This window comes from Tachypleus tridentatus, chromosome 4, assembly GCF_004210375.1.
Source record: "Tachypleus tridentatus isolate NWPU-2018 chromosome 4, ASM421037v1, whole genome shotgun sequence".
In the NCBI taxonomy this organism is placed as follows: domain Eukaryota; kingdom Metazoa; phylum Arthropoda; class Merostomata; order Xiphosura; family Limulidae; genus Tachypleus; species Tachypleus tridentatus.
In genome coordinates this window covers 121546626-121570041 of record NC_134828.1, presented here as the reverse complement: position 1 = coordinate 121570041, position 23416 = coordinate 121546626, and the positions used below count along the sequence as shown (strand labels likewise).

The window sequence follows — 23416 nt, the reverse complement described above, 5'->3', positions numbered from 1 at the left end:
GCAAAATTATAATAATAACTCACCAGGATGACTAATGAGCAGCTCAAACAGCAGCATTAGTCACCTGAAGATGGCCTTACTAGTCCTGGTATAGAGTATTATGACGTTACAGCCATTTTCTAAAATCAAATCGAACTAGATGGACTTTGATTCTTAAAAGGAACTCACATAAAAAAGGTCTAATGTATAAATTAAAAAACTTCAATGGCATTAAAAAGATTAATGGCCTTTAAAAAACTAAAATTATTTCCTAGGTGGACAGTGTCACCATGACCAATAACATTGTTTAATGTTATGCACAAACCTTGGAACGGAAAAGTGTTAAAATGGTGTCGTTGTTGGGTCATGATGGCAAAAAAAGTAAAATGTGGCTCATTGTGACCTGAATGTTGCACAGACTTGATGCATCAGTTCCACATGAAACAAAATGATGAGTTAAAAAACTGTGAACAATGGGTAGTCTAGTTAGAACAACTTTCTTTTTCTGATCCTTACGGAAGCAAGACAGCCTAAGTCTAATATAGGATTTTATTTGGAAAAGCTTGTTTTCACGTTGCTCACTCCAAGTCAGTTGCCAGGTGGCACAGAGCCGAGTCTTGAATACAGGACCATAGTCCATGTATGGAACAGGCAAAGTAGTGATAGCACCAGAGCAGATAGATTTAGCTGTGGTGTCAGTGAGCTCCTTGTGGCCCAGTATCCAGAAAAACTGGATAGAAGTAGATGTTAAAGAGAAATGGGCCAGTTGGTTTTGAATATCGGCAAGAACAGAGTGTGAACCAACATGAAACAATTCCAGGGCCAGTAGAGAACTAAGCAAGTCAGTATAAACAGTGCAGTTTGAGTACTGCTTGGCTTATGTGTGATCCAGGGCAGGAGAAATGGCATACAGTTCAGCAGTGAACACAGAAGCTGCAGAGGGGATTCTGCAAGCAACTACCAAACCACAATAAACCAAGGCAGAGCCCACACAGTCACCTGATTTCAAACCATCTGTATAAATAGGAATGGAAGGATGGTTTGAAAGATTTTAAGCAAATAACAGACAGTATATCCAATCAGGAGTGTCTGCTTTTCTCAGATGACTTAAGGATAGGTCACAATTGGTGTGTGTAAGAGGCCATGGTGGGATGGGTCGACCAATGGATACATCAATGTTATCTAAGGACAGACCCAATTCATCCAACTGCACCTGGATATGAAGACCAAAAAAAGCAATGGCAGACAATCTGGTCTGAAAAAGTATGGCCCACCAAGGAAGGAAAAGACAACCCCAGGTGAGATGCTCTGGTAAGAAACTAAGTTTTCAAGCATATAGTAATGACAGTTGCAAATAGCAGAGGTGCAAAGGAGGTTTATGAGATTCTATGTATAAGCTCTGAACTGGGTAAGTGCAGAAAGCCCCAGTGCAGAGCCAAAGTCTTGATAATAATGGGGTCCAGCATCTTTAAGGCTGAGGTTCTAGCAGAGCTGTAAACCAGTGATCCAGGGTTGAGTTTCAATTTAATAAGAGCACAATATACCTTTAGCATAAAACATTGATCCGCTCCCCAAGTGGTGGAAGAGAAGACATGGAGGATGTTCAGTGCTCTTGAACATTTGACCTGTAGCTACTTGATGTGTGGTATAAAGGTCAGCTTACAGTCAAAGATAAGCTCTAAGAACTTTGTCTCAGGAACCACAGGCAGCACAAAATCACCAACACGGAGTTAAGGATCAGGGTAAACACCCCATATGTGGCAGAAGTGCAGGCAAACAGTTTTAGAGAGAAAGAAGTTAAAGACATTTGCTGTGACCCGCTTCAGTAAACGACTGAGGACAGTAATAGCTGCCACTCAATATACTTCATGTTCGACGACTGACACGAGATGTGAAAGTCTTCAACAAAGAGCCCGTTTGCAACAGTAAGAGGGAGTTGTTCAGTGATGGCATTAATCTTTATACTGAAAAGTGTGACACTTGAAACACAGCCCTGAGGGACCTCAATTTCCTGTAGAAAAGAACAGGAATGTGTCGAACCCACACAAACTTGGAATGTCCTGTCCATTAAAAATTTTTAATAAAAATGGGCAAATGGCCATGTAAACCATATATATGGAGGACTCGCAAAATGCCATACCTACATGTTTTATCATAAGCCTATTCAATGTCAAAGAATTTTGATACAAGATGCTATTGTTTGAGAAAGGCTTTTCTGATTGACATTTCAAGTCAAATCAAGTGGTCTATGGTGGAGAGCTGTCATCGGACCCTACACTGGGTGGGCAAGAGGGTGTTGTTCGATTCGAGGAACCAAACAAGACAAGCATTAACCATCCTCTCTAAGGTCTTACAGAGACAGCTTGTCAAAGCAACTGGATGGTAGTTTGAAAGAATCTTGGGATCCTTTCCAGGCTTAAAGAAAGGTAGGACAAATAGCCTGGCACCAGGCATCAGGAAAAACATTCTCCTGCCAGATCTGGTTAAAACAATCAGAAGGATAGCAGGAAAAGCAGAAGATAGATGGTGCAGCATTTCATAGTGCACATCATCAGGTCCAACCGATGTACTGCCAGACCTATGAAGGGCCAGTTTGAGTTCCACCAGTGTAAAGTGATGATTATAATCATAGAGACAATCAGCTCGAAGGGAAAGAGGTGATAGTTCTGCCTGAGTCTTGATAGCTAAGAAGCTGGAGGAAGAAGCAGAAGTGCTAAATACCCAGCAAAAGCTTTCACCTAGAGTATCTGAAATGCTCCGGGTGTCAGCTACTTCCTGGCCATCAGAGAGCAAGATCGAGAGGGGAACAGGATTATATTAGCCACTGACTTTTCGAATCTTGTTCCATATGACTTTGGAACTGGTGGTAGAAGATATGCTGGTCGTGAACTTAATCCAAGATTCATTTAGGATTTTACATCTTACCCACAGGCATGTGCAGAGTCCTGCTGGAAAGCGATGTGGTTTGAGTGTGTGGGATATCTATGGAAAGTATCCCAGGCCTGTTTTTTGAGTCTTCTGTGCCATGTGGCAGGCAAGATTCTACCATATCATAGAAAATGTATCAAGCTTTTAGGAATACATTGAGCAGCTGCTTGTATATCACAGTCAGTTACTGCTGCCACACAATTGTCTATTGAGGCTTACAGACAATGGCAGGATCAAGTTCTGTGAGTGAAAGGCCAGTTTGCGTGATCCAGCTTCCACTGGGGCATGTGAGATGGGTGGCACTGACCATGGCCAGTCTCTCTCAAAATTATAAGAAAATTATTACTGCCTCATGGATTATTGTCAATCCTCCATGAAAAATGGTAGAATAGTGAAGGGGAGCAAACTGAAAGATCAATAGCAGTAAAGGACTGACTAGGTGCATGAAAATAAGTAGAAGAACCAGTATTGAAAAGAGAAAGGTTGTGATCAGAGAGCATATGCTCTACAGAGAGACCTCTCCTATCAATATCAGTACTTCCCCAGAGGGGATGATGTCCATTAAAGTCCCCCAGGATTAAAAAGGCAGACGACAACTGTTCAATGAGAGCATCAAGGTCTGATTGATCACATGTCTCTCCCAGGTGATAGGTAGAAAGAGCAAACAGTGATGGTATGACCCAAGGAAACACGGATGGCTACTATCTCTCAGGGTGTGTCTAGTAGCAAAGACAGGGTGAGCACATGCTGATCAACCAACAGTGTCACTCCTCCATGCACTTATCCACCACACAGCCTGTAATTTTTGTACAAAGAAAACCACTAAAAGTTGACTGTATTGGCAGGTTTCAGGAATGTTTACTGTAGGTAAAGACATACAGGATGGTAGAAAGCAATCAATGTTTTGATTTCAACCAGATTAGAACATAACCTTTGACAGTTCCATTGTATCAAGGTGGCCATTTTTTATTTATGTTTAGATGAAATTGGTGGAGAACCCTTCTGTTTACAACAACGTCTTTTTCTTTAGTGTCTTTATTCGAGAGAGGTCTATCAACCTCCATGGATCTTGCTTTGGGTCGATTGGACAAGTCTTTACTGTTGGAAGAGGATTCCAGTGAATGAGGACTTAAATGAAAGATCGTTTTGCATCTTGGGGTGGGAAAAGAAGATGTATCCAAGGAAATACTTGTACCCGGAACCAAAAAAGTGGATCTTGGGATTTTTTGGAATGTATGTAAGGAACAGAGATAGGTTTTGAAATTGATTCATTAACTTTTTTTAGCCATGGAGATCAAAAGACTTTTCATTTGTTTTGAGAATGATTCTTTTGGAGGCAGATCTGTACTCCCACTGTAGTAGTGGAATGAAGTGTCTGAAATGAAGTAGAGGATAGAAACTTTTGAGCCTTAGGATAAATAATGGTATGAATTGTTTCCAAATGCTGCATATCTTTTTCTTCCAACCATTATGGGCAAGAATGAAAGTAGGACAGGTGAGAGCCATTATGGGCAAGAATGAAAGTAGGACAGGTGAGAACCATTATGGGCAAGAATGAAAGTAGGACAGATGAGAACCATTATGGGCAAGAATGAAAGTAGGACAGATGAGAGCCACTGCAACTGATGCAATGAATGTCTGTTTCACACTTATAGACATTATGGTCCTTGCCATCACAATGAGCACACGTTAAGAAGCCACGACATAACATCTATGAGTGACTGAACTGCTGACACTGATAAAATTAGGATCATAGATATAGGTTAAATAACAAAAGCAGAATCTAAAACGGTGAGATAAAAAAAGGATCACAGCAGTGGGTAAGATCATGAAAGAAAGATCTGCAGTGGTGATATAAAAAGGTGATCACAGCTGTAGGATAGATAATGAAAGAAAGATCTACAATGATAAGACAAAAATAGGATCATAGGTGTAGGTCAAATAATGAAAGCAGAACCTAAAATGGTAAGATTAAACAGGATAACAGCTGTAGGTTAGATAATGAAAACAGAATCTAAAATGGTGAGCGAAAAATAGGATCGCAGCCATAGGTTAGATAATGAAAGGAAACTCCAAAACAGAGAGATAAAATCAGAATCACAGCTGTAGGTTAGAATATGAAAACATGATCTGAAATGGTGAGATAAAAACAGGACCACAGCTAAAGGTTAGATAATGAAAGGATAAAAAATACTAATCATGCACAGAGAAAAATAAAAAAATGTATTTTCAATATTTCTTGTCTCCCCTCACACTACAGGTATTACTCAACTGCCAGGGTTTCTTCCTTTGCTTGTTTGAATTTTCTCACCTGCCTATAATATTTTTGAAACTGACTTAATCCACATGGCTGTTAATGGGAAGAATAGGTAGAAGAGTGTGAGGAAGGAGTATAATTTGAATTATATTTTCAATTTAAGAAAATGTTAACTCATAAAACACACCTCCTCTCACTCTACAGCCAGAACTCCACATTAATAAGGTGGAGGAACCAGTGAGGGCATTATCCATACAACAAGCATCTGCTTAAAATTATAGGCATGCCATTATAAAATCCAGTGGATGAACTGCAATACATCCAGAATAGGTATGTTTTTCACCTGGATTTTAATTCATGCAATGTGGATGAAACTTTACAAGCAACAAAAAATTCAGGCAATTGTTTAGATAGTAAAAGGAAGAAAACTTGAGAGTTGAATAATAGCTGTAATGTGAGGAAAGGTAAGTATATTTGGTAAGAAGGATTTAAAACACTTCTCAGTATTAGTTTTCTTGGTTAAAATCAATCTTTTCTAGGTTTATTAGAAATTCTGAAAATTAAACCAGTCTGAGAAAAAGTACAATTCTTTCTCAGATGTCCCAAACATGCCATATATTAAGTGATAACTCGAAAGAATGACTTGGGATAACCCAACAAGTTTATCTATTACGTTAAAAATGTGTTAACTATCATACAGAGGAATGGAATATAATATTGTATTGAAAACATTTTATTCAAGTATTACAACCTTCACATAGACATCATAATTTCCATCCAAGTGCTGGATGCTACAGATTATGTCCTTGTCTGAGCTTCTTGCTACCATGCAAAGTTTTTCTTCTCTTATCAGTGCTGGGAACAGAATAAAACAATGTTAGTTTTCAACAGAAAAGCTCATGTAATTTGACAATTTCAAGAATAAAGAGAAAATGATATGAATTTTGTATTTTAATTAAAACCACTAACCTTTAGCAAACACTATAATAACCACTAACTTTTAACAAACACTATAATAACCACTAACTTCTTACAAACACTATAATAACAACTAACTTTTAACAAACATTATAATAACCACTAACTTTTAACATACACTATAATAACCACTAACTTTTAACAAACATTATAATAACCACTAACTTTTAACAAACACTATAATAACCACTAACTTTTAACAAACACTATAATAACCACTAACTTTTAACAAACACTATAATAACCACTAACTTTTAACAAACATTATAATAACCGCTAACTTTTAACAAACATTATAATAACCGCTAACTTTTAACAAACATTATAATAACCCCTAACTTTTAACAAACATTATAATAACCACTAACTTTTAACAAACATTATAATAACCACTAACTTTTAACAAACATTATAATAACCACTAACTTTTAACAAACATTATAATAATCACTAACTTTTAACAAACATTATAATAATCACTAACTTTTAACAAACATTATAATAAACACTAACTTTTAACAAACATTATAATAACCACTAACTTTTAACAAACACTATAATAACCACTAACTTTTAACAAACACTATAATAACCACTAACTTTTAACAAACACTATAATAACCACTAACTTTTAACAAACATTATAATAACCACTAACTTTTAACAAACATTATAATAACCACTAACTTTTAACAAACATTATAATAACCACTAACTTTTAACAAACACGATAATAACCACTAACTTTTAACAAACATTATAATAACCACTAACTTTTAACAAACATTATAATAATCACTAACTTTTAACAAACACTATAATAACCACTAACTTTTAACAAACATTATAATAACCACTAACTTTTAACAAACATTATAATAACCGCTAACTTTAACAAACATTATAATAACCACTAACTTTTAACAAACACGATAATAACCACTAACTTTTAACAAACATTATAATAACCACTAACTTTTAACAAACATTATAATAATCACTAACTTTTAACAAACATTATAATAAACACTAACTTTTAACAAACATTATAATAACCACTAACTTTTAACAAACACTATAATAACCACTAACTTTTAACAAACACTATAATAACCACTAACTTTTAACAAACATTATAATAACCACTAACTTTTAACAAACATTATAATAACCACTAACTTTTAACAAACATTATAATAACCACTAACTTTTAACAAACATTATAATAACCACTAACTTTTAACAAACATTATAATAACCACTAACTTTAACAAACATTATAATAACCGCTAACTTTAACAAACATTATAATAAACACTAACTTTTAACAAACATTATAATAACCACTAACTTTTAACAAACACGATAATAACCACTAACTTTTAACAAACATTATAATAACCACTAACTTTTAACAAACATTATAATAATCACTAACTTTTAACAAACATTATAATAAACACTAACTTTTAACAAACATTATAATAACCACTAACTTTTAACAAACACTATAATAACCACTAACTTTTAACAAACACTATAATAACCACTAACTTTTAACAAACATTATAATAACCACTAACTTTTAACAAACATTATAATAACCACTAACTTTTAACAAACATTATAATAACCACTAACTTTAACAAAACACGATAATAACCACTAACTTTTAACAAACATTATAATAACCACTAACTTTTAACAAACATTATAATAATCACTAACTTTAACAAACATTATAATAAACACTAACTTTTAACAAACATTATAATAACCACTAACTTTTAACAAACACTATAATAACCACTAACTTTAACAAACACTATAATAACCACTAACTTTTAACATACACTATAATAACCACTAACTTTAACAAACATTATAATAACCACTAACTTTAACAAACATTATAATAACCACTAACTTTTAACAAACATTATAATAACCACTAACTTTTAACAAACACGATAATAACCACTAACTTTTAACAAACATTATAATAACCACTAACTTTTAACAAACATTATAATAACCACTAACTTTTAACAAACATTATAATAACCACTAACTTTTAACAAACATTATAATAACCACTAACTTTTAGCAAACACGATAATAACCACTAACTTTTAACAAACATTATAATAAACACTAACTTTTAACAAACATTATAATAACCACTAACTTTTAACAAACATTATAATAACCACTAACTTTTAACAAACACGATAATAACCACTAACTTTTAACAAACACTACAATAACCACTAACTTCTTACAAACATTATAATAACCACTAACTTTTAATGAATATTACAACAACTGTTTGCCTGTAATGAGTATAGTAATAACTGTTTGCCTCTAATGAGTATAGTAATAACTGTTTACTTCTAATGAGTACAACAACTGTTTACCTCTAATAAGTTTAACAACAACTGTTTTCCTCAAATGAGTATATAATTGTTTACCTCTAATGTGCATAGAAACAAACATTTGCCTCTAACAAGTACAATAGCAATTGTTTACCTTTGAGTATAGGAACAATTGTTTGCCTGTAATGAATATAAAAAACATTGTCTTCCACCAGTGAGAATAACAACATTCACAAACGTTTGAAAGCTGCTAAAATGAATAACTTTTAATTTCAACTTATCAACACCAAGAAGTGAAAGTCTTTCACTACATATTTTTAACATGTTTTTATTACAAAAAGAAAAAAAAGGTAAATTGAATTTAAAAAAAAAGATTTTTTATTACCAGCTGGTACACGAATCCACTGCTTAAGAAAAGAATTTTCAGGTGGTAGAAACCTCATTGTCTGTTGAACCAATGGAGGTATGTGCTGAATGTGAAGACTGAGGATTGCTAAAGTTTTCTGTCGTTCAGTAATGAAGTGGACCTGCACAAAAGAACTAGTTCTTTTCATGTAATAAACTACAGTACTTTCACCAAGTAACAACAGATGTGAACATTTACAAATTTTTTTGCAATGTTGTGCTCTTACTAACATTACCTAATCTACGTTAAAACTGAACACTAAAACAATTTGTTACAAAATTTTATACTTGTATCAGAAACTTTTAGAACACACAGCTTATCTACTTGACCAGTTCTAACAGAACTGCATCATGTAGTTTTGTATGCAGTTTATATCATAAACAAGAAAATCACATGTTTACTCACCACAGTTTACTTACACAATCAGTTCTACTAGAATCAGTGTTGTACAGTTTTGTAACATAGTATATAGGAAACACAAAATACATTTAACCCACAGTTTATTTACAGGACCAGTTCCTCTGTCAGTTGCATCATACAGTTTACTATCATAAAGTATGTTAAGGAGCAGAACGTTAACCTTTTACCAAACACACCATATTTACATGACTGGTTTTATTTTCATTGTCAATATCATACAGTTTCTTGTATGCACACTAACATGTTTAATAACAATTATTAAACAACACAATTTTAGGTACACAGTCTCTGCAACAGTATAGCAAAACTTCTAACACTATGTCAGTGCTAAGCTTCAAACAATATAGCAAAACTTCTAACACTATGTCAGTGCTAAGCTTCAAACAACATAGCAAAACTTCTAACACTATGTCAGTGCTAAGCTTCAAACAGTATAGCAAAACTTCTAATACTATGTCAGTGCTAAGCTTCAAACAGTATAGCAAAACTTCTAACACTATGTCAGTACTAAGCTTCAAACAGTATAGCAAAACTTCTAACACTATGTCAGTACTAAGCTTCAAACAGTATAGCAAAACTTCTAACACTATGTCAGTGCTAAGCTTCAAACAGTATAGCAAAACTTCTAACATTATGTCAGTGCTAAGCTTCAAACAGTATAGCAAAACTTCTAACACTATGTCAGTGCTAAGCTTCAAACAGTATAGCAAAACTTCTAACACTATGTCAGTGCTAAGCTTCAAACAGTATAGCAAAACTTCTAACACTATGTCAGTGCTAAGCTTCAAACAGTATAGCAAAACTTCTAACACTATGTCAGTGCTAAGCTTCAAACAGTATAGCAAAACTTCTAACACTGTGTCAGTGATAAGCTCCAAAGATTAAATTGGTTAGCAATAAAATATATTTTGTTCTTTCAATAGATTGTACTATTCTTTTTCTCAAGAGTATTCTATGTTTTTAATTCTATAAAATCATACATTTTGTAATATTTTTCAACATAAAGAGTGACACTTCCAGTTAATATCTATAAGTTAACATTTACTTAAATCCTTGCTTCATCTCATTCTACAACTATTACTAACTTCCTAGGATTTCTTCCTTTGCCAGTATTTTACATCAACGTAATTACCATTAGCAATATTTATCTTATGAGACTTTCCACCAACATCAAAGTGTCTTTATCCTAGTACTGTATAAAAGTACTTCATTCAGATAAATTTATAATTATTTTGAGACTGACTCAATCCACAGTCTCTAACACTGGCTCTTAGTGGGGAGGAAAGGTAGGAGAGTGTGAGGGAGGAAAGTGTTATTTTCAATTTAAGAAAATGTTAACTCATGACACATACAGCTAGAACCCCACATTAAAAAGGAGAAGGGGTCAGTGAGAACATTATCCATGTGACTGCATACATCTTGGGTGTGTTAATAGAAGATTGGAACCTTATTGAGGAAACATCATTACATCCAAAACAGAGGCACTCTTCACCCAGAACTTAATTCATGTATTGTGGGTGGAATTTTATATGATTTATCACCAACACTGATCAGGTCCCAACCAGATAACCAAGATCCCACTACTCATGGTTGGAATTATAGGGTCATGGTCCATATATCCTACTTTGGTAGGTAGGGCAATTGGATCACAAGATATATATATATATATATATACTTCTGAGTAGATCCCAACATGCAGCCATACAGTTGCACATTCTGGGCCCTTGAGGGGTCACAACAAAAACGTAAGCAACACTGAAGTGGGCAAACCTTCTCCTCCACCTGATATATTGTTTGTTATGTAACATTGTGAAAACTAACAAATTAAATAGGTCAAATATTCAGTGTTACAAGTTACACAGCTACTGCAAACTACATGTGAATATTTATATATGTGATACCTTCTTGAATTCACAAGTTTGAATTTTTGAACAAATTTCATTGTGATATATTTTCCAAGAAACAGTTAAAAGTTCTTAACCTTTTTCAACATTTTAATCTCAAACTTTCACATCTTCCTAAATTCCTATAAAGCTTTGATTTTATAAAACTTTAAATTTTATCTCTATTTCAATATTAAAAATTATGTGCAAACAATTTAACTTCTTTTTTTTATCATACCAAAAATAAAAGCAAACCAACTTTTTTAAAAATAATTAATGAGAAGCTGTCATTTAATATAATTAATGAGTTTGAATCTGTTTTATATTTATTTACACATAGATTTCTCTTTGTGGACTTCTTTTTTTGCCCATTCAAGCAGTTAATAATCTGTACTGATAAGACCTAACACTAATCAGTGATGTCGAGAAAACCCACTTGTAAAGAAAAATATATATGTAGAAACATATACAAGACCTAACACTGCTACTTCATCAGTGAAACAGAATTTGATATGGTTGAGTGCCAAACAATTTACCCAAGTCCACCTCATCTTGTTAAAAAAATTATTTTCCTATCTTATTGCAACATTATAATTAAAATAAAGTATAAAACATTAACACAAACTTAAAAACACAAATCAGAACTGTAGTGGAAGTTGATCATCTGTTATTTCTTCTCGGAACATATCACCAGTCTAAGTTATATTTTTCTACTCTCTATGGAAATCTTTGTTGAATAGTAAACCCTTTTGGCTCTTAAAGTTCAAAAGAATAGAAAACAGCTTTAAAACAGCTTTCAGTAGCTTATGTCTTCTTTCCGGAAGTTGAGATATAAGTAATTAAACAAATTAAATCATACCATAACTACAGATGTTTTAAAATGCTGATGGTTAGAAACTGACAAAGCTACATCTGTATTCAAAATAAATTCATAAAGTAGCTCAAACCTTTTATGACTTTTCTCCTATGTGCTCACAAAAAATTCATGATATTAATAAAACAAAAATGATTTCATTAGAAGCATAATGAAATCAATATTAACATTTTTACAATTTTTATCTTTAAATAAACAAATAATATATTTTTATTAAATAATTATCAGCTGTTTTCTGATGGGAAAAAAATGCATAAAAGTTTACTTTCTATTATTTTTTTAAATCATTGTTACAGTTTTGTCCTTCAAATGGATTGCACCCATCTAGGTATGAGAGTAAACTAATTCTTACCAATCAGAACACAATTGAATACAAACATATAAAAATCACAATGATACAGCTCAGTGAATAAACTTTATCACTTTTTTGTCCAATTTTCTTCCAGTAATTATACACATATATAATATAGTGTTTAGATAAGTAAAATTGATAGGCCTACCTTAGCAGTAGAAGGGTAAAAAACATTTTGAACTTTGTAGGTTGGTTAAATCTTGTGAACGAAAATAATGACCAGTTGCTGCCTATGAATTAGAAATATAAATGCTTTTATTATAATTGTGACCTATAATGATGACCAGCTGCTGCTATGCTTATTTTCATTAAAGTTCTAATGCTTTAGTTTTATCAATTTTCTAAGAAATAAACACAACCGGAGATTTAAAAGTAATTTTGCATCAGCATATATACTTTTTTTACATGTATCAAAAAAAGGTATTTTTCAATCAGAGTTAATAAGGCTGCAAATACCCTTTGTATTTTTTCAAAATTTTCATGTTATTATTCACCAAAACTCCCTATTTAAGCCTTGATTAGTCATGAATATTTTGGCTAGCTTCCACAGTCCCTGCAATTGTGTGTGTGGGAGGAAATGTGTAAAGGTCTAGTTTGTTTTTGAATTTCGCGTAAAGCTACTCGAGGGTTATCTGTGCTAGTCGTCCACAATTTAACAGTGTATGACTAGAAGGAAAGCAGCTAGTCATTACCACCCACAGCCAACTCTTGGGCTACTTTTTTACCAATCAATGGTGGGATTTACCATAACATTATAATGTTCCCACAGCTGAAAGGGTGAGCATGTTTGGTGTGATGGGGATTCAAACCTGCAATCCTTGAATTATGTGTCTAGTGCCTTATCCATCTGGCTATGCCATTCCAGGCATAAAAGACCTCACAAAGTTAAGAACTGATGACAAGGGGAATAAATGTAGGGGACACAATAAGTTTTTATGCAGGAAGGGACCACTTTTTGTAGTTATGCCACCCATTAGAATGGTTTAAAAAACAGAAATTTTTTAATCAAAATTATAGTTTCTTTACAAGTTTAGTCCATTTAAATTTGTTTTTATTCTGGATAAGAGAAAATGTTTTTAAGCACATCTAAAATATATACATTAGTTATATCAACTGATAACTTTAGTCCATGCATTTCTAAATACTACAGAAATTAGTTTTATGAACTGAGAAACTTTGGCTATACACAGCTAAAATATATACTACAGAAGTTAGATGTACTCAGATTGTTAGAAAATTCTTAAATATTTTGACAATATTTACTTACCTCCCAACTCTCTACTGATTCTTCTTCAACGTCCAGGAGTTGGTATTTGAATGGTATATGCACCGTTTCTTTAGATTTTAGGACTAGATTTGGATATTTTCTTTCCTGATCAGCTACACTTAAGAAATTTTCTTCAACAACACCACTTATGTGCCACAAGTGTCGCAGGTGTTGCCATTCACTGCTTTTAAATACAACACTGAAATAAGAATAATTCCTACATTTTTGCTTGTCTTCAGGTTTCTATGTAGACATGTATATTTATTAAATAATGCATTATAAATTTTCATTGTTATTATTTTCTATAAAAGAATATCATTGAGAACTATATTTCTAAGCTTCAATTTAGATGTTTTCTAGAAGGAACTGATAATCATAGTGATAGAAGTTTATTTAAATGCCATAAAAGGTTTTTAAATAAAAAGCATGACATAAAATATGAGTAAATCAGTTATGAATGAGTTCAGTTGGTGAATGATTATTTATTACCAGAAAAGTTATTCAGTATCAGAAAAGACATTTATCATATTTATATGAATCAACTGCTTAATAAAATTCATTACCAGCATTTTAAGAAATTCTAATGAAATGTTGTTTGTTGACTTAGGCCTACAACTTGTGTCAAAGTAAAAGTAGTCTCTAGTAAATGTTAAATAAGAAATAAGCTTATTGTTTATTGATATACAGACTGCTCTTGGCATTATTGTTACCAAATAATCCAAAAGAACCTAATGATAGAACACTTTGCAACACTGGTATCACAAGTTTGATCATTTTTGTGAAGACAGAACTCTGGCTATTCAATATGAAAACAGCATTTCAATCAGCAAAATTTATACTTGAGAATAGATGAAACAATTAAAACAAGGTCAAGAAGAAAAAGTCTAAAAATGGAAAGAAAATTGAGAGGTAAGGAGAGTAAGAATAAAAAGTAACAGATGTAGCAATTAAAATAAAAATGTAATTAATCTGACTGACAAGATCAACAAAACTAGTATACAAGATTAAAGTACCAAAGCATATAACAAAAAACACTACAGGACATTTATAATATAACAATATAACAGCAAAATCAATGACAGAAAAGAACATTATGAAAAATAAAGCATTTAGAAAAGAAATAGATAAATGCAAGTTGTAAACCAGCCACCCCTCTTTATTTATCTGCCAAAAAATTCCAGCTTAAAACTATTTACTGCTGCTCCAAAGGTGAAAATTCCAAATCACATCCCAGAATTTAGCTGGTCAGGTCACCAAAATTACCCAGTAGAGAAACTAATAGATTATGATGATATGGTATCATCAGAGACATGCCAACCTCAGTTTGAAATATTTTCCAGAGTGTAGAGATGAAAAAGAGAACATGTTATTCAATTTATATACATTTAAAAGAACCACAAATTTCAATTACTTAAAGTAACCTGCCAGCTGAATGCTATAACAACTATTAATTATTGATAGCTGCCAAATCTTAACACATTCAAAGTGATATATCAGTTATCCAGAGGAAAGTCAAGGAGCAAAACATGGAAGAAAGAAGAAAGCTTAGACTAATTTTTAAAGACTTTCCCAATTATCTTATCTGGATTCTCCATATGAGATGCTGAATTTGCTCTTACATGACTAATTTGTATACACAATAGTAGACATGAATGTAAGAACTAGGTTGAAAAATAGTAGATGTCTACGTTAAACCAACTGATGTTCCAACTTGAATCCACTAGAGTTGCAGGTGTTATCTAGAAGTTATAAAACCATCAGTAGTGAAACGTGGGCTCTTTAGTATAGAAGAACTTAAATTATAAGTTAGACAATAGTTACACATAATGAAGAAAACAAATCACAAGATAACTGATCTTTCTATTGTAACTTAAAGAATATGCTGCCCAGAACTGCAGACAAAATCATGTATGAAATAAGAGACCACAAAGGATACCAGAAAAAGGCAACCTGTGATAATTATACAAAACCAGACTGTGAGGAACCGACAGTTGTTATTCAGCCAAGGAGATAGAGCCTAACCAGATTGAAGGAGCAACAAACAGCTAACCAGATATTAAAAAATAGAAATTAGATGGATTACTATATTTAACAAAAGAGAGATAAGAATTTCATTATTTGAGGTCAAATATCCATGAATCCTAGGATTAATTATGGAATACCTTGCAGTGTGTTTGTTGACATTGGTTCTACAGTTAAAATTTTTGAACCAATTTGTTGATGAAAGGTGAGAAATTGCATTAATAGATAACACACAAAAAAGAAAGAGAGAACTAATGTGACCAATAGGTAGACATAAAAGTCCAAGAAAAAGTAAAAGTTGAGAAGTATTATCCATATCTCATGATGTGTGGGTAAATAACATTGGAAAAGAGTGTATATTAGATGCTAGTATTGTTCAGACACACACAGATAGGTATAAAGCTACTTTCAAATTGCTTCACAGAAAAAATAACATGGAAAAGAGTGTATATTAGATGATAGTATTGTTCAGACACACACAGATAGGTATTAACCTACTTTCAAATTGCTTCACAGAAAAAATAACATTGGAAAAGAGTGTATATTAGATGATAGTATTGTTCAGACACACACAGATAGGTATTAAGCTACTTTCAAATTGCTTCACAGAAAAATAACATTGAAAGAGTATATATTAGATGCTAGTATTGTTCAGACACACACACAGATAGGTATTAAGCTACTTCAAATTGCCACAGAAAATAAATAGCAATTACTGGACCAGAGGTTGAATTTACATTAAGGTAATTAGCACAGTGCCAAGAAGCGAAATGATAACATGAAGGTGATTAGCACAGTGCCTAGAAGTGAAATGATAACATGAAGGTGATTAGCACAGTGCCTAGAAGTGAAATGATAACATGAAGGTAATTAGCACAGTGCCAAGAAGCGAAATGATAACATACAGGTAAGTAGCACACTGCCAAGAAGCGAAATGATAACATGAAGGTGATTAGCACACTGCCACAAAGTGAAATGATAACATGAAGGTAATTAGCACAGTGCCTAGAAGTGAAATGATAACATGAAGGTAATTAGCACAGTGCCTAGAAGTGAAATGATAACATGACAGGTAATTAGCACAGTGCCAAGAAGCGAAATGATAACATACAGGTAAGTAGCACACTGCCACAAAGCGAAATGATAACATGAAGGTAATTAGCACACTGCCACGAAGTGAAATGATAACATGAAGGTAATTAGCACAGTGCTTAGAAGTGAAATGATAACATGTTATTTCCCAATTGCTTAGGCCTAAAGAAAATGGAAAAGACCTATTTTTCTCTTCAAACTTTGCTTTTGTAACCTGAAAGCATATAACGAAAACATGATGGTAAACATAGTCTACAGTCACCATATCTCCATTCACAGTGTTAGAGGGAGAATGGATATGGAATTAGTTTTGGGAATTTCTCTTCCATTTGTGAAGACAAACATTGTTTTTAAAAGAGAGAATAACTGTAGACTGTTTTGCTTTCTTCTACTTCTCACCAAGAATGACATTATGATTTCACTCATGTCAGCTGTTTTGAGAGTACTGCTTCACTACACCTTCAAGATGATGTTCTGAGAGCATTTCCAGTACATTATAAATTTGACATAAATCCTAAGAGAGAACTTTGGCTGTGATGTTTCTTTCAGGAATAATCTATTGAAATCTGTCTTCTTGTATGATATCATGTCTGTACAGCTTCTTTAGGTCTTCTACACTCAGGCTCTCTTCATGAGAAATCAACAACTGTATGTTCAACTTGTTGACTTCACTAAATCCAGCAATTCTAACTGGCCATAAAATTTCATTGGTGACATTGTCTTTGAAGTCTTGTAGACTGCTTTATGCCATACCTTTCGTTACACACTTCTTAAACACTTGGTGGAAAACTTCATCCTTAGCTGTGTCAATACTTGCAGTGCCCTTCATGATGTTGAAGAATCCATTTCTTATTATAATTTTATTCATTTCAGTATATTTATTTTATTTTTAGCTTTTTATGTAAAATAATGGTAAAAATCCAAATTTATCATTCAGAAACTTTATTTATTAAATATATGTGCATATTACTATATATATATATATATACACACACACACATACCAGAAACAACAAAATAAAATTGAAATTCAAAATTATGCATCTATTTCAATGTTATTACAGAGTTCCTGGTTTAAATTAAGTTCATTATTGTTTTGTAGTACTGATCAATTAATGTATTTCATAGTATGAGATATACTGAATTATATATATACATATTCAGAAAATATACTTTGTATCACCAAGCCAGAAACACATATAAAAGCCATCATAATATGGCATAATAATAAACACACGACTGTAAGTAACCAACCTAAGGATTAGGTTGGACAATCTGCACATCACACAACTAACTGTAACTACACTGTATCATGTTACAATATTTGATCATGGAAGGAAAACCTTTGGTAAGAGATGAACAAAATGTAAATTTCTTCTTGATTTATACTCTAGACCAGTTTTATATTTTCATGCAACATTCTTCCCATTTGACATCATAGACCCTTCTTTAGTGTCAAATCACATTTCTCTACAGTTTATACCATAGACCCCTTTTTAGAGTCACATCTTATACTTCCAATTTGACATCATAGGCCTATTTTCATAGTAAAGCCACACTTCTCCTCAGTTTATATTAAAAACCTTTCTTCAGGTTGTTTACCATTCTCCAAAGATTATATTGTATACCCATTTTCAAAGTCTAGTCACATTTCTCCTCAGATTACATCATAGACTTCTCTTTAAAGTCAGGCCATATTTCTTCTCAGTTTATATCAGACCCTTTCTCATGATCCACCTAATTTCCTCTTAAGTTTATATTACATATTCTTTTCTGGGATGAAGCCAAATTTCTTCCAAGTTTATACTGTACACCTTTCTCCAGTGTTAAGTTGCATTTCTAATGCCTACTGAGCATTAGAAATTCTTAAAATAATTGATAAAGCTGGTTTGAAAAACTGTGAACTTTGTAACTATTCATTACAACCTGACATGAAATGATTGAAAATTCTGTCAATGAACTAAAAACATATACTTCTTTTCTGACTGTTTCTATATTAAATACAAAATTTCATTCAACTTATGTTAGCTAAATCTTCAACAAATACTTCTTTACTAACTGTTTTTATATTAAATACAAAATTTCATTCAACTTATGTTATCTAAATCTTCAACATATACTTCTTTACTAACTGTTTTTATATTAAATATAAAATTTCATTCAACTTATGTCAGCTAAATCTTCAACATATACTTTTTTACTGACTGTTTTTATATTAAATACAAAATTTCATTCAACTTATGTCAGCTAAATCTTCAACATATACTTCTTTACTAACTGTTTTTATATTAAATACAAAATTTCATTCAACTTATGTTAGCTAAATCTTCAACATATACTTCTTTACTAACTGTTTTTATATTAAATATAAAATTTCATTCAACGTATGTTAGCTAAATCTTTAACATATACTTTTTTACTGACTGTTTTTATATTAAATACAAAATTTCATTCAACTTATGTTAGCTAAATCTTCAACATATACTTCTTTACTAACTGTTTTTATATTAAATATAAAATTTCATTCAACTTATGTCAGCTAAATCTTCAACATATACTTTTTTACTGACTGTTTTATATTAAATACAAAATTTCATTCAACTTATGTCAGCTAAATCTTCAACATATACTTTTTTTACTGACTGTTTTATATTAAATACAAAATTTCATTCAACTTATGTTAGCTAAATCTTCAACAAACACTTCTTTACTGGCTGTTTTTATATTAATTACAAAATTTCATTCAACTTATGTTAGTTAAATCTTCAACATATACTTCTATACTGGCTGTTTTTATATTAAATACAAAATTTCATTCAACTTATGTTAGCTAAATCTTCAACATGAACCCCAGAAGTTTCGTACTTGCATTCACTGAACCTTTCGTAATTGAAAAAATAAAACATGATTTTTTTTCAAATTCAAAACATAAGTAGATATTTTATTAGTGCACAAAATGAACCATGCATCAGTTGCACACAATATCACTGTGTTGAAAGAACAAAACCAACAAAACATGAATTTCACACAAAAACAAAAACATAGCTCAATGAATATTTACTGCAACTCAATGTGATTTTTTTGCTGTTGCCTTTCAAAGACAAGTTCAGAAATGTGCAGCTTTACCTTGGCAAGTGCCACTCTCATATCATTTTAACAACAAAGTCTGTTCCTTTTCTTCATTTTTATGTCTACCATCCTCAAAAAGGATTGCTCACAAAGATACGTTGTAACAAATGGTATTATCTTAAGGGTTATCTTAGCAATAAGAGGGTATACTACAATTTGGTGACACCAAAACGTTGAAAGCATTGTTGTTGAACCTGGCTCTGCTGAAGTTCAATAATTTTGTCGTGGTATTCACCATTGACACTTGCTGTCGCAACACTAAATGTGAACGGCTGTCTCACCCATGCTGGATATGACTCTCTGGTGGGTAAGTATCCATTGAGGGACTTTGCAAGTTCATCTAAGTGCATGGCAATTGCTTGCTTCAGTTCTCCAGGTATAGAAATGCCTCCAATTTCAGACATCTTCGATCTTACTTACACAGTTGTCCAGCAGGGGAAAGTTTGCGAAGTTATCATTCTCTGTTCGTCGTTTCCATAACGGTAGCTTTTTTTGAAAAGCCTTCAGGTTTTTTTCCGCTTTGATGATGTTGACTCCACCGCCCTGCATCTGTTGATGGAGATGATTGAGACCATTGAAGATATTGGCCATGTACGCCAAAATGAGAATGAACTCAGATTTTTCAAAGCAATCTGCATGACAATGTTGGTGCTCATGCAAAATACATGGCTAATTCCATATGCATGACAAAAACATGATTCATCACCTTTCTCCGGGATAACCACCAAACGTTAGAATAGTACCTCGAATTCAAAGCCCATTTCATTACACAGCTCTTTAAAGATGTGGTGCTTCAGGGCACTATTTCACACAAAGTTCACACATTCCACTACAATTTTTAATACTTCTGCCAGTTTTGAAGGCAAGGTTTTTGTTGCCAACTCATGCCTGTGCAGAACACAGTGTGTTACAATGATGTGTGGTGCATCGGCTTTCACCAGCGCACCAAAACCAGAGTTTCATCCCAGCATGACTCGAGCTCCATCTGAACAAACTGCAGAAACCATATCCCACGAAAGATCGTTGTCTCTGAAGAAGTCATCCACAAGTTTCTTCATGCCGACTGCTTTAGTTGTTGTTGTAAGAAGCTTACAAAATAAAAAATCTTCTTTTATCTCGTCGTTCTTCACATAGTGCATGAATATAACAACCTGGCTTAGATTGGAAACGCGGTGGTATCGCCGAGTTGAGGCTGAATTATGCTGGGCTTGAAATCTGATCTGCAACTACTTGAGCCAAGATGTTATCGCTCATGTCATCTATTCTGCTGCTGATGGTGTCATTTGAAAGAGGAATTTGGGATAACTTATTTTCAGAGGCTTTTCCCAGCATGACATTCGCTATCTTCAATGCAGCTGGTTTTACAAGTGCTTCACCAAGGGTGTGTGGTTTGCCCTGCTTTGTGGTCAAGTACGCAACTTCATACAATGCTGTGAGGATTGATTTATCGATGGGTAAAAAGCCGAGAACAGGCAAAGTAGCCATTTCATCGAATCTGGCTCTCTTTACCTTGAATTCAGCAAGTGTTGTGTTCTTGTATTTCCCATCTCCATGCAGTTTTAGGGAATGTTCTCTTAGTTTTGCCAGTGCTGGACTAGAAGTGCTGAACTTGGCATTGCAAATCATGCATTAAGGACGTTGACTCCGATCATGCTCTGTTTAACATGTGAATTCATATTGTACGATTCTCCCCACAACTTTCTGTTTTTTGCTCACATAATTTGTATGAAGAGATTGAAAGATTAGGAAAAAAATCACAAATGACGCATGATTACAAGTCGCCTGCTAAGCGCACAAAGTTTCCTGCAGCACAGATATTAAGGCCAAGTGATGTGACGTGATCAGCCACAGCCAATGATGGCCAAGTGGAGCATGACGCCATGATTCATATGAGTTGGGTGAACAAAACAAATACACGCACAATGTGTGTGTCTTGACCTCCGCCAAACCCGTGAGACTGACTCACCGAACCCCTGGGGTTCGACTGAACCCAGGTTAAGAACCACTGTACTATACTGAGTAATTAGTTAATATCTGACAATTGCTTATGGCAAAGTTACCAAAGCTATCTGTTGCCATCCCTAATTTTGATTTGCTAACCACAAGGAATGCAACCAGCTGAGAATTATTAGGATTCTCTTTATTACCAAACAATGGAATTCACTATCACTTTATAATATTCACATTGGTGAAACAGTCAGCATTAGGCTATAACCCCATGAGCTGAAGGTTACGAGTTATGTGCACCAACCACCAGATCATGCTAGGCCCCAAACTGTGAATAAGAACCACTAAAAACAGTTAAATCATTTTGTCAAATCAGTTTAGGGTACTAATTAGACACTAATGATATTTGGTTTAGGTTTCATTAAGATTTCTTACCTTAAGTGTGGATTATCTATTTCTATGAAGATTTTACAATCTGATGTATAAGGATTTGTCAGCTCAAATTCAATGAATTCTACAGCACCAAGGGTAGGATGTAAGGTAGCTTCAGTTGTTATTGTCTGCTGTAATAGATTAAGGATTTCTTCATGCTTGTGGTGCTCTCTGTATGCCTGTAATGTCCGAAGATCTTTCTTTCTTTCTCTAAACACGTGCAGATTTTCCTTAAGATTAAAAAAATATAGTGTAATGACACAAGTCCATTTCATTTGATTGTTTTTAATTTCACTGAAACAGAAACTAAAATCAAGATGAAAGATTTGTGACACGAGCTACCTTAGTTGGCAGGTTCAGCTCCCGACTTTGAGATCTTACAGCTTCCATTCGAGAGCTAATTTTCGCCTCGCTCTGATGATAAAGTTTCACCACTTGGTTTCTGATGGTGTCTACCTCTTGCTGACATAAGTGATGCTAATTCACGATCTGTTTCCACTAAAAGCCGAGCTATGGAAACCTGATGACACTCTAAATTACAGAAAAATAGCAAAATGGGCATTCTTTTGCTACTTTTGGATGTGTAGGAACTTTCTGTACACATAAGACTATTAAAAAAAAGACATTAACCAAACCTGTATGCATATTTACCTATTATTATAAAATACTAATTTGAATCTTATAGCCTGTACTGTAAATTTCATTTGCTCGTGTATATTATTCTAAAGATGATTAATGAAACAAGTGTCTTACAGAAATGGTAAGTATATCCATATAATCCTCAATCTTACTTCCACAGAAGTCTTAACACAAACACTGATACAGAAATGGTAATTATATACAGACAAACTTTACTCTTACTTCTACAAAAGTCTTAATACAAACACTGATAGAGAAATGGTAAGTATACACAGACAAACTTTAATCTTACTTCTACAGTGATCTTAGCACAAACACTGATACAGAAATGATAAGTACACATACACAAACAACTTGAACTGATACATTTTTAAGTTTTAATTCAGAGAGTAAGTAAGTAACATTAAAATATCTAATAAAAATGTCATTAATGAAAA

The 23416-nt window shown here is 33.1% G+C and overlaps 1 protein-coding gene across 2 annotated transcripts in view; it reads right to left on the bottom strand.

Moving 5' to 3' along the window:
- Positions 1–12681, bottom strand: part of LOC143249961 (nephrocystin-4-like) — a 28378-nt gene extending 15697 nt beyond the window's left edge. For both annotated transcript variants that reach the window (XM_076500597.1, XM_076500598.1), the window contains exons 1-3: positions 12601–12681; positions 8903–9044; positions 5916–6019 (exon numbers count right to left, since the gene is read on the bottom strand). In XM_076500597.1, the coding sequence (XP_076356712.1) occupies positions 5916–6019; positions 8903–8960 (162 nt within the window). In that variant the 5' untranslated portion in view covers positions 8961–9044; positions 12601–12681. The remainder of the gene's footprint in view (positions 1–5915; positions 6020–8902; positions 9045–12600) is intronic.
- Positions 12682–23416: the final 10735 nt, after the last annotated feature.